Genomic DNA, 12,427 nt, shown 5'->3' with positions numbered 1-12,427 from the left:
AAATTAAAACATAAAATAAATTCCACAATGAAAATGAATAATGAGAATGGAAATTAGGATCTCTTTTGGAAAAGAATAATGAGTAATGAATAAAAATCATCAAATATTTTAATATATAAATTTATCACATACAAAATATTATTATAAATTTCAAGTCTTGTATTTATAATTAGATATTATTGAGTATCATATATATTATTTATTCACTACTTAATAATATTTTGACAAAATCATATAAAAGACAGAACTTTTTCATACTCCATGCGATTGATATTTTCCATAAAAGAGTTTTGGTACATTTGGGGCACCATCCAATTTCTTGCTTTCTTCCAAACTATGAAGAAGATAACAATTCCCCTAAATTCAGTGATCACCCATATTCCCAAACTAATTAATGATAAATTTTTATCTATATAATGCAATCATCACACTTTAACATTGTTTTTTCTATCAACACATTCCATTGATTTTGTCTTATTCTCTTTGAACATTGGCCAAGGAGATCCACACAAGCACTTATTCTCTTTGCAACTTGGGAAGGGGACCCACACAAGCACTTATTTCTTTGAAATGAAGTTTCACTGAATGTGGGAAACTATGATCCTTGTGGGATTAAGCCACATAGGTTATTAAATGAAAAATTCACATCTGCTAAGAAAGATAATTTAGAGAGTTCTTGAGGAATCCCTCTAGACAAGTTATTCTTGGCCAAGTAAAATTACTCCAAAGTAGATATGGTACCAAGAGATATAGGAATTTTCCCTTCCAATTGGTTCCAAGATAAATTCTACAATGTCAACCAACCCAAATTTCCTATACTTGCAGGGATTTTACCTATAAGATTATTGTTAGACAAATCCAATATTGTGTATATAGATAACACAAATACTAATAAATACTCATATATTTTCATCACAATCTCTAATCCACAATTTATTTCATTTTTCTTTCTATAAGTATCTGTTGACGGTGCTGGACCCACCAACATTCAGGGGATCTCCCTGGTATGAAGTTCCAACTAGTCCTCAGATCGTTTGGTGTAGGAGTTCCATCCAGTATGATGGCCCGGTTTCCATTATCTTAAATGTTTGCCTTAGCTCTTGCTTGTCAGCACGAGAGAGTGGTATGCTTTGTCTTCGAACAATGAAATTCGCATCCCTGGTGAATGCTAGTGTTACTTGTGTTAACGTTCTTTCACATCAGAGAGAGAGGGTGGGAGTGAGTCTCAAGTTGGATGGGAGGAGGCCCCAACTATATTAGAAACACATAGCACAACAGGGCATGCATAGCTTTCTGAAGAGTAATCCACACGGATGTGGCAGTCACAACAAACAAATGGAGATAGCACGGACAACACCCAACGGGGCAGTCTGCGCGAGTGTGATGGTTGTTATAAAAAGTTTATGTGAAAGGTTTTGTCTGATGTTTGGGGAGGTAACCAACATGGGCGAGACATCGTTAACAACTTATACAACACATTTTCATTAATATATGTATTAGAACAACTGAATGAGTTCAATCATTTAACATAGGTTAAAGAAACATGTATTACAAGTGTTCAAGATTAATTCTTACAAACAGTTACAACACATGTGTGAAAACGTGTTGTCCTCTGAACAGGATTCTGAATTAAGAGAAAGTTCCAAGACACATCGATACACCATACATCACTAATCCCTAGTCTACCATGATGCATTATTGTTCACTTTTGGATGCAGAGGATCGGGAGAGAGGACAAAGTTGCGAAATTGCGTGGGGCAAGGTTCATGCTGGGATGCGAGATTCGGGCACTGTTGGTGAAAATTGCGCAGAGGTCACTGGGAAACTGATATGAACAATCCAGATCAACAGTGACTGTCCACAGGATCTGACTCGACTAGAGTGAAGATCTGTGCAATTTCTGGAGCGAAGAATTTTGGGAAGCAGAGGGCCTTGACAGTGAAAACTACGCAATTCCTGGAGGGTGCTGGCAGCGAGCTTCATGAGGCTTGGCAACAAAAACTGTGCAATTCCTAGAGGGAGTTGACAGAGTGTTGCGAGGTTGCTGGAGACAAAAACTATGCAATTGTTGGGAGTTTGACCTGTTGAACACCTTTGTGTAGTTTCTTAGCTGAGCGAGATGTTGGGCTACTTATAGGTTTGCTCATAAATCTGCGCAGTTTTTTGGGTGACCAGCCGACCGGTCCACTGGGTGACTGGCTGGAAAAAATGCGCAATTCTAGAGGGAAGACAAGGACGGAAACTTGGTGTTTGTCAAACCTGTCTGCACAACTTTCTCAATCAGCGGAGTGGGCAAGGTCTGCAGCTTGTGCACAATTTTTTATGGGAGTGAGTCACGGGGTCACTCGCTAGTCAAACTCTCTGGTTGACCAACAGGTGGGTTGGTTGATCAGCTTGTGGACAACGCAGATTGAAATGGTTTGTTGGAGACTTTTGCATTGTTCTGGGTGACAGTAAGCCGAGTCGATTGTAGGGTGGAGGTTCGGCTGTTAAAGGGTGATCCGGTCATCAGAACATCAACGAAAATGACTAAGTGTGTGATCGAGTGAATTTGTGCATACACAACCTTGCGAACACACACTCAACATAACTTGATGACAAGACGCCTCAAACTATCAAAACAACATATGCTCAACATGATTGACTGACGGTGTGAGCGACAAGCACGATGCTTGTTATGGAAAGTTGAACGATCACGGCGACGCTTACGCGACAATGCATACAACTTCGTGTGAGTGCGATGGATGTTTACATAGCAAACACAACATGTACAAATGAAGTGAAAACCTTGTGCATGACCAGAACATGGTTGTAAGCGTGACATTGTGGCCATCATGTAACATGTTGTTTGTTGAACGGTCAAGCAAAGAGGGTACAAAGATTAACACAAGCACATGGCGGAGCCCAAGTGATTGCAAACATCAAGTAAAAATTCAAGGGAAGCTCCGAAATTGGATGCATGCCAAAATTTTAAAGGGTGTTATAGCCACTACAACAGTATTTTGAAATATTATATGTCCTGCAAATCTGAAGTTTTTCATTATCAGATATTCTCCCACTGAATTTATTGCTAGATAAATCTAATATTTCCAATTTTATGAGATTTGTAATCCATAGAGGAATACCAAAAGAAAACTCATTATAACCAATGCTCAAAATTTGTAAAAATTTGTAACTGGGGATATGATAAACACGAGGAATTTCCCCAGAAAACCTATTTTTCCTTAAATCTATTACTTTAAGTTCACTGCAGTCGGCCAAAGATAAAGGGAAACATCCAGTGAAGTTCTTGGAGAACACGCTGGAAATTACAATAGAAACTGGAACCGTCATCTCTAGATCTTCACCAAGTGAATTCCGTGACACTATTGTATTTGGGGATATTGCGCTGTATTTCACTGTGTTTTGTTTGACCAGGACATGCAGGGCAAGAAACACCTTTAAAATCATTAATGTGATGCGAACTACATAGTAGTTGTTGGACCCAGAATACAATTAGATTTACTGATTATAATGCACTTCGTCGTGCGATATGTCGTATTTATGATTGTTAGTAGATAACTAGCAATTGTCCCAAAAGGTACAAAGAGAGGCCGATAGGATTATTAAATTAGAATTGTTGAATTTCTCTTAAAGAGATGTTGGTTCAAGCCTAGAAGGAGCAAAGAGATTTGATGTTTGGAGTTCTATTTTTTTTGGACACCATATTCCTTTAAATACAACTTAATTTTTTAGAAAAGTTCAAGCCCAATGCAGTTTTCCATGCAGACATACACTTAAATCGCTACTGGGCTTATGATATTTACTAATTCAAAGTAAACTGGTATACAAGAGAATGTACCAAGCTAAACCACAAGTTACACATCTTCAGACCTGAAAAAGTACGTAACAATGGTTTGGCAAATCAATAGCGATATCATAATTGCTTTTCCTTCCACATACATACAATTGCTCCAAAGGGGAGTGCAAAAGCAATCTCCTATAAAAATGGACCTATATATCTAAAAACAAGATCTTAGCCATGAGGAAAAAGAATAGAAAGGTCTGAGGACCATAAAGGCACAGCCATGAGGATATCATAGCCTACTGGTGCTGTCTGATGAATGAACCGTGAAGGGGGAAAGCTCTGGTCCGTGACAACTGCTTTCTTTCACACAACTACCGAAGGGAGAAGAGAAGCAAACATGACATATAGAATAAGGCTGGAAAGAAGAACTCAGATCAGCTCTGTGTATTAAGACAGCAGCAAAATCTTACCACCAAAACCTGCTAACAGAGCCTTTTGATATCTCAAATCCCGATAGCAGACTAAACATGGGTCCTCGTCCAGGAAGAACTGAGATCAGTTGTGTCCTCAATGGAAATTGGTAAGGGCCCCAGGCCTGTTGGTTTCCCTATTGATTTCTACCAAAAACTGTGGCACATTATTAGTAGGGACCTTTTAGCAGCTTCTGACTAAACATGGGTCCTCGTCCAGGAAGAACTGAGATCAGTTGTGTACTCAATGGAAATTGGTAAGGGCCCCAGGCCTGTTGGTTTCCCTATTGATTTCTACCAAAAACTGTGGCACATTATTAGTGGGGACCTTTTAGCAGCTGCTGAGGAATCTAGGGTGTCTGGAAAGATACTGAAGGATATCAATTCACCTTTTTCTACACACTCAAAAGTAGAAAGTAGAAATGGGGAAAGATTTTATTTAGGTTCATCCAAAAATAAAATAACAAAGGGGATTCAAGCAAGAACCCTCCATACAAAACAAGGGGATTCAAGCAAGAACCCTCCATACAAAACAAGGGGATTCAAGCAAGAACCCTCCATACAAAACAGTACCCAGAAGAACAAATGTGTAAGGAAAACAGTCAAGGTTTTGAATTCAGTTTCAAATTTTAGAATAGAGAAAACAAAATAACTTATGAGTTCACTTGACCTTCACTGCCAATTTTGGTTAAGAAGTAATTCAGCGCCCAAAGATCATCCAATTGTACACAGTCTCTCGTATAATTGTCTACAACCTCTAAAGTTCTCCTAATTGGATAGTGGTACCGGTGTCTAAGAAGAGTGACACCCTTGCATATCTCATGAAAATGATCAAGCTGTCCTAACACAGAGAAAAACTACAAAACAACCATCATGTGACTTGCTTAACAGACATGAAACTTACATCAGAGATTGATGGGTTTTCACATATCACTTTCACTGAAATAGAGAAGAGATGGCGAGAAAGACTTGATATTATGTATTTTTTTTTTTTTCAATAAGTATGGTCAGCCTTTTTTTCCTTAGTTAATGTCCATGTGGATAACAATACTAAACTTCACTGTGGCTATCCTATTATGTATCCTTTTTTTACTTCATTTCATGTTATTTTAGATTGAACTTTGGCATTTTCTAAGAGTTGCGTTTGCACTCCCACATTGTACTCATATTAATTGTATCCTTCAGTCTCATTGACCTATGCAGAGACCTAATTCCCAAACGGGTTAACCATCACATACATTATCCAGCTGCGAACTCCGGCATGGCATATCACCAACAGAAACCCATTGGGCAATGTACAGCAATATTTTGTTGGCATCTAGTGTTATAACCATGGAGTAATTTTATGATCAAATATAGGTTTTTTTCCCATCTGAAAAATTAAAAAATGGCGAATGAGAATTCTTTCGTATTCAGATGAGTTGAATACCGGAGTCTCTCAAGCCATCAATGAGGGACTTAACCTTCCCGTGGTATTTCTGTTCCCTCTTCATGAAGACTGAGACTGCGGGGATGTCCTAGAAGAGGAGATGCTGCCCCAATATTTTTCCGAAACCTCTGCATGTGCAGTGGGATCCATGTTCTTGAGAACCATGTTGTGACAACTCGCAATAACCTCATCATTATGAACCACGATCGCACCAAAAGGCCCACCATGGCCACAATTAACTGCATTGTGTGCTTCTTCAACAGCCTTGGTCAAGAATTTCATATCTCTGTCTTGAACAGCTGAGCAACAACAACGAAAAACAGGAAATTCAGGAAGCAGATACGAGACTCATTTGAAGAGCTGCTAAAAAATTTGTCCACTTGAAAAGCTGCTAAATAATTTTCCCCATCCATGCCTCGTGGCTTTTTCTATTGTGGATTAGATTTCAAATCGCAGAATTCATCTTTGAAAAACAAAAGTTTGTCTAAAAATCCGTAAAAGAACATCACTCTGCAAATTATATGCAGATTTCTGCACCGATCTTCATGATCCCAAATAGAACAAATCCATTGAAAAGTAGCATAAAATATTGTTATCAAGCATAACCTAGCAAAATCTGACCTTCATGATGACCTGTATATGCCGATGCTGCAGAAATGGTCCCATCCTTGGATTCTACAACTGCATCAGAAAACATGTGATAAATTGTCATAACAAGGTCCTCCTATTTCCTCATTTCTTGTATTGAAACACACTGTTTTCAGTTTAAAGAATGGGTATTTGCATATTATATGTGTTTGGGTTTGTACGTATATCTCGTCTAATAAGGCACTGATGGGTGTGTGCACACATGCCCATCACATAAACAAGCTCGAAAACCAGAAACGAAAAATTATGTCGGAATAAATTAACTTTCAGCTAAATAAAAAGGCAAGAACCAGAATGCTTGCTTACCATTGGCTTCTTCCATATCAATGATCCAGGTGACCAAGAAATCAAATTGAACTATAGATTCCAGACAAAATAAAAACTGGGTCGCTAGATTATCAATGCAGGAAGCCCAAAAAGCTATACTGCAACAACGCTTTAGTCTTCCACATTTACCCAAATCTGCACACTCACAGACACCCAAAACAGTTTGATGCCCCCACAACTTGCACTCGCATTCCTTATAGACGTATTAGCCGTCTTCTCTACCTACCCCAATTGGCAAAATTGCGTTCAGAAACACAGAGGATAATGCATAGTAAAAAATAGGATTGTAATGGGTCCACCGGATCCCAGTTTCAGATACGACCCACTGAAAATAAAATGGAAAAGCTCCTGAAAACAAGTGTCCCACTAATAAAACTTATATGAAATATGAGAATGGGATCAGAGAATCTTACCTCCCAAAATCAACAGAGGGACCTGAAACACGAATTGAATTGATGGTCTAATACGGACTGAGTCTGTCATGTATAAAAAGTTCGCGTGGAATTAAAGCGACTCGCAAGGAGGACAGTACAAGATGAGAAGAAGATTGGAACTTTTTTCCTTCTACGATATGTCTTGTCCTGTCCTCACCTCTCAGCTGCTCCTATATAGTGGGTATGGAACCCCAACGACCATCACCGACCAAGGGTGACCACCTCTTTTTCCCTTAGTAGTAAACAACGGGTGCGCCCAATTCCAATCGCAATTCCAAGGCCTGCACCGCTTCTGCTGCATGAAGCCCATGGAGATCTAACTTCCAAATGTCCTTATGTTTTTCATTTCTAATTTGAAGAATATCTGCAGCTGCCTTAGCATTTAGTTTATCTGCAGCCAAATGTTCCTCTTTTGATTTTAGAGAAATATTCCTAGCAGTGCTGTGATCGCCTCGCAAATAAGATCTTTCAGCTTCCCTTGAATGTCGATTTGCAGCCCTGCTTGAAAACAAGCGATGATAATATATGTTCATGCCTTCCCAATTATCAGTAAATTAAATCAAACATAATATCAGCATAATACTGTTTATAGCAACTCTAAATTCACTCTGGAGTGATACTTAGTAATGTTTAAAAGCATTGACATTGAGAAAACAAATAAATTCAAACCAAACACAATAAAATATACCGCTTTCCGTTTCTCTGCTCGCTCATCACATCTAAAACTGAAGCTAATGCCTGAGGCACCATTGCCTGATCCGTCCTTCAAAGCTTGGGTTGGAGTTGCAGTTCTGAAACTCATTAAGAACAACACACATGCAAAAGACAATAGCAAGCTACAAACAAAAGCAATTATGCCAAAAAAGATCAAATGGCCATACTGCTCACTGATAATTCAACATCATATTACTGTGTTTACAATCATATAATTTTACAAATGGAAGGATACGAGGAGCCAACAGAACAGCTGTCTTCCTCCTCATCATTCTTTGAATCTACATGTGTGGGAACCTTTATACTTTGCTCATGCACCCTAGAAAAACAAGAAAAAGTGTTTACAATATGTTTCCACCACTAAATCAGATTAAAGAGTTATTTTAATATTAAATTCCAGGCAATAATGTTTTCCAGCACAAAACAAGCATAAGTCTTGAAATACAAAACAAAGTACTACTTTCTGGGCCTTCTTTGTTCTGGCCAAAATATGCCAGGAGATATCAGACAAACAAGGATGAAGTGACTTACTTCAAGCTCTCAGAACGCAAAGATTTTCCAGGTGTTTGGGTCGAAGCAGTTCTCACAACCAACTAACAACCATAAAATAAATGGTGAGGATGTGTACTAATTGATATGCCGAGCACATATTAAAAAAATTGTAACTATGTATACATTAACTGCAATGTGCCCATCACAGACACCATCAAAATAATCAAGCTTTACACCCCCCTTCATATTTCCTTAATAATTTTTAAAGGATAGATCCACCAAGCCTGCTTTGATCATTTTTACCTGTGTCTTTTTGGAAACTGAGGAAGATGTGATACTATTTGCAACGGTACGCTTATCTTTGCCCTCAACAATTTCATTATCAGCAGGTCGAACTCCAGTAAAAGCCCTTTTGTCAGTTGCCAAAGCAAATGGCTGTGGAACAGTGTAATTTGATCTTGCAGATCCATGGTTAACTGACCTACGAAGGGGATTGTTTGAAGCAGGCAACGTGGTTTCGCCTTTATCAGCTTCCGATACCTCTACCGTATTTTTCTTAGATTTTGAATTTGTATCTATAGTATTTCTGGTTGTAGCTTTTGGGTTTCCCTTTAAGAAAGTACTTGATTTCTGAGAATTTCTTAACTTCTGGTTCTGAGATTCTGTAGTTCTACCATTTTCTGGGACAGTGGAGTTAACCTTCTTTGATTTCAACCGAGTAGAAAGTGGATTGGATACCCTTTTGACCCCCTGGAATAGAATCAGATATTGCATTATAATGGCAATCTTTCATTATGCTTGTTTTTCATAAATGTTCATTCAAAGGAAATAATCATTCAGGATGAGCAAAAAACAACACATGCAATGGTGAACATACCTCAGTAGCCATTGGATTGTTTTCTGTTTGAGGATGCTTTGATGCGTCATCTCCTTCAAGAATTAAATTAGACTGCTTCTCCTGTTCAACAGACATATCCCCAGTCTGGTTCGAACCCCCATTTGCTATTAAGGTCACTTCAACTTCTCCTTCACTTTTTCTTGGCAATTCAGATTCAATCTCCTCTGCTAGAGTTGGATGTTCTTGAAGCCCATCCATTTTTGTGCTTCCCATGTTTGTGTCTGCATCTTCCACATTGTTCTCTTTCCTAGACTCCGTTAAATCTGCAGAGAACTGAGAGGACGGATCATCAGACACAGTACCATTTTCATGATGGCCATTCGTTTGCTGGAAACTCTGATTTATGTCCACATCCTGCTCTGCAGCCTCTTCATGAATTAAGGTACCAGAAGAAATGTCTACTACTCCATCCATCTGTGCAGCGCAAAATCCAGCACAACAATTCTATTGACCCAGTGATGCTCCTGGCAAGAAACGGATACCGTAAGGTTCAATACTGGTAAGGAAAAACAGCATAAAAAGACCATATTAAAGGGATGTACATCTAGCTAGTCTTCACACCGAGATTCGATGTCAGAATTAAGAAAAGGATGATTGCAGATATCAATATCTTCAAAATTTTAGTAAACAATTCTGGAGTCTGGACCTCGATCAATAGCCCATAAAAACCGAGATTCAGTGTCAGAATTATGAAAAAGGATGATTGCAGATATAAATATCTTCAGAATTTGAGTAAACTATTCTAGAGTCTGAACCTCAATCAATAACCCATAAGACCTTGAAATTAGATTCAACATACAAAGTAAAGGCTTAAATAATTCCCTGCATAGAGAGTTAAATGTGCAATGTGAGTGAAGCAGTAAAAAGATTAGTTTAACATCAAATTTCTCACTACATGGCTCAACTCATGCAAATCAGGCAACCAAAAGGGTAATCAAGCTGCGAAACTATCAGATGTCAAGGAAATGAGATAGTTTAAGAAACACTAGTATGCTTAAATACATTTGACCAGAAAGGTTTAGTAGGTAAGCAAAATGAAAATGAAAAATTGTCTGCAGGAGAGAAACATCAGACCTAAGCTCAAGCAGATCTTCAGATCCAATTGTTCTACAAACTTCTAAGCTGTTGATTTGGAGAGAGACCAGGGTCACCAGGACCGCTATTAGCGAAATCTTAAACAGATAGGCTGTGATGCTGTGATGATACAATATTTGCAAGTGGCCGAACTTACATTTGATCCCTGAGCTTCACGAGCACAAAATTGGAAACAATACTGCCCTAGAAGTTTAAAGCTGCTTCCGTAATGCCCATGAGAACAAAAAATTGGAGCTACATAATTTTGAGATATACAACCTAAAGGGGAATAGCATCTGTCTTCTGGATTGAACCCTGGTCAACTTGGCAAAGACATTCATTCCACCGCCAATTACAAGACGATTTTACATTCTTAACTACATTCCGATTTCAAGCTTCTACTTCCCATACCAGCGATCTGAATTTAATGGGGCTAATGCATGGCAGCACTGGGGAAATACAATGGAACGCGACCCAACATTGCAAATCAAAACCAAACAAATTTGCAGCAACACATCGGCATTCCCAACGGTATAAACCCAAAACAAATCGATCTGAATTTAACGGGGCTAATGCATGGCAGCACTGGGGAAATACAATGGAACGCGACCCAACATTGCAAATCAAAACCAAACAAATTTGCAGCAACACATCGGCATTCCCAACGGTATAAACCCAAAACAAATCGCATTAATAGATCAATTCAATGAGATGATTAATAGAATTCTGCGAATCAGAGTGACCAATATGAATGCCAATATTACCTCTAAAATGTGGGATCTATTCAACACAGCAAAGGATCAGAATGCCATTGAAACGCTCATTGGATACACCTTAAAAAAATTCAATGGACTTCATGGAAATAGGCTGGCAAAATATACCTGAGCATCCACAATGCTTCCTTTCGATGTTTCAAATATACATCATCTTCCTCCCATTCTGGCTCAGGGGGAGCAGTTGGCATGTGTCCTCTTGAAACTGTCACATGTAAATTTTCAAAACCCAAGGACTCAGGCAATAGAGGGCCACTTCCTTCAGAACTCTGATCAGGTAGAGAATTCTCAACAGCTTCAGATGCATCAGAGGGATCTGAATTCTCCGGCAACGTCATCACAGCCATAGACTCCAGGGAAGCAGAGGCTTGTTCAAGCTCATAATTAACAGCCACTAAAACATCCTCTATCAGGCTCTCATCAGCCCAACCATACAAGGCCTTCAGTTTCTCTACTGCAACCTTTTTCTGATTTGCATCATCTGTCACGCCCTGCAGCATAACAGTGCTAGCCAGGGTTGTATTAGGATAAGGATCAATAAATTTCTCTGGCCTAACAGCAACTTTTTCTATTAATTGAGAAAATCCTTTCCAGGGTTTGCCTCTAGAATCTCTCAAGCCATCAATGAGGGACTTAACCTTCCCGTGGTATTTCTGTTCCCTCTTCATGAAGACTGAGACTGCGGGGATGTCCTAGAAGAGGAGACGCTGCCCCAATATTTTTCCGAAACCTCTGCATGTGCAGTGGGATCCATGTTCTTGAGAACCATGTTGTGACAACTCGCAATAACCTCATCATTACGAACCACGATCGCACCAACAGGCCCACCATGGCCACAATTAACTGCATTGTGTGCTTCTTCAACAGCCTTGGTCAAGAATTTCATATCTCTGTCTTGAACAGCTGAGCAACAACAACGAAAAACAGGAAATTCAGGAAGCAGATACGAGACTCCATTAACAAAGCGCGTGAGCTCTGAGAAATTTTGACCCCCTCAAGAATTGCAGGCTGAGAACAGACCTCTAAACCCTATCGAATGCAGAGGGAGGAACAACAACGAAAAACAGGAAATTCAGGACGCAGATACGAGACTCCATTAACAAAGCGCGTGAGCTCTGAGAAATTTTGACCCCCTCAAGAATTGCAGGCTGAGAACAGACCTCTAAACCCTATCGAATGCAGAGGGAGGAGTGAGTTTGTGCAGACAGGTGCATGCACCTGGACTTGGGATTGTGCTGCACCGAAGTGGTGTACTGGAACTCCGGCGTAAAATGGGTAACAACTGACTGTAAAATCGGCTGCAGAAACCACTCTGCCAGGTGTCAGCCTGATAATCAAGCCTGAACAAATACTAAGCAAATTGCCCATCCCTCCAGGTGTC

The 12,427-nt window shown here is 39.3% G+C and overlaps 2 protein-coding genes across 2 annotated transcripts; both read right to left on the bottom strand.

Moving 5' to 3' along the window:
* Positions 1-5,241: 5,241 nt before the first annotated feature.
* Positions 5,242-7,209, bottom strand: LOC149143843 (uncharacterized). Its single transcript, XM_089447036.1, has 4 exons — positions 7,075-7,209; positions 6,641-6,796; positions 6,308-6,367; positions 5,242-5,985 (listed from the first exon to the last, which is right to left on the bottom strand). Exons 1-4 carry the CDS (start codon positions 7,142-7,144, stop codon positions 5,747-5,749), a joined length of 525 nt encoding a protein of 174 aa, XP_089303162.1. The 5' UTR covers positions 7,145-7,209; the 3' UTR covers positions 5,242-5,746.
* LOC149143842 (uncharacterized) lies at positions 7,176-11,141 on the bottom strand. Its single transcript, XM_089447035.1, has 7 exons — positions 11,038-11,141; positions 9,179-9,663; positions 8,605-9,051; positions 8,341-8,402; positions 8,045-8,128; positions 7,784-7,886; positions 7,176-7,593 (listed from the first exon to the last, which is right to left on the bottom strand). Exons 2-7 carry the CDS (start codon positions 9,611-9,613, stop codon positions 7,564-7,566), a joined length of 1,161 nt encoding a protein of 386 aa, XP_089303161.1. The 5' UTR covers positions 9,614-9,663; positions 11,038-11,141; the 3' UTR covers positions 7,176-7,563.
* Between the last annotated feature and the right edge of the window lie 1,286 nt (positions 11,142-12,427).

The sequence above is a fragment of the Pinus tabuliformis genome, chromosome X (genome assembly GCF_031772625.1).
Source record: "Pinus tabuliformis cultivar Carrire ecotype Pingquan chromosome X, CPIR1, whole genome shotgun sequence".
Taxonomy (NCBI): Eukaryota; Viridiplantae; Streptophyta; class Pinopsida; order Pinales; family Pinaceae; genus Pinus; species Pinus tabuliformis.
The sequence above is the reverse complement of the archived record's forward strand: the minus strand, read 5'-3'. Positions and strand labels throughout refer to the sequence as shown.

Bases quoted from the DNA above. Each gene is read 5' to 3' on its own strand.
- LOC149143843 (XM_089447036.1), bottom strand. From the start codon at position 7,144: ATGACAGACTCAGTCCGTATTAGACCATCAATTCAATTCGTGTTTCAG. The intron at 6,797-7,074 runs GTAAGATTCTCT...GTGAGTGTGCAG, and splicing joins CCCTCTGTTGATTTTGGGAG to ATTTGGGTAAATGTGGAAGA. The intron at 5,986-6,307 runs GTCAGATTTTGC...GTTGTTGCTCAG, and splicing joins ATATACAGGTCATCATGAAG to CTGTTCAAGACAGAGATATG.
- LOC149143842 (XM_089447035.1), bottom strand. From the start codon at position 9,613: ATGGATGGAGTAGTAGACATTTCTTCTGGTACCTTAATTCATGAAGAG. The intron at 8,403-8,604 runs GTAAAAATGATC...TATGGTTGTTAG, and splicing joins CAGTTTCCAAAAAGACACAG to TTGGTTGTGAGAACTGCTTC. The intron at 7,887-8,044 runs GTATCCTTCCAT...AATGAGTTTCAG, and splicing joins AGCTGTTCTGTTGGCTCCTC to AACTGCAACTCCAACCCAAG.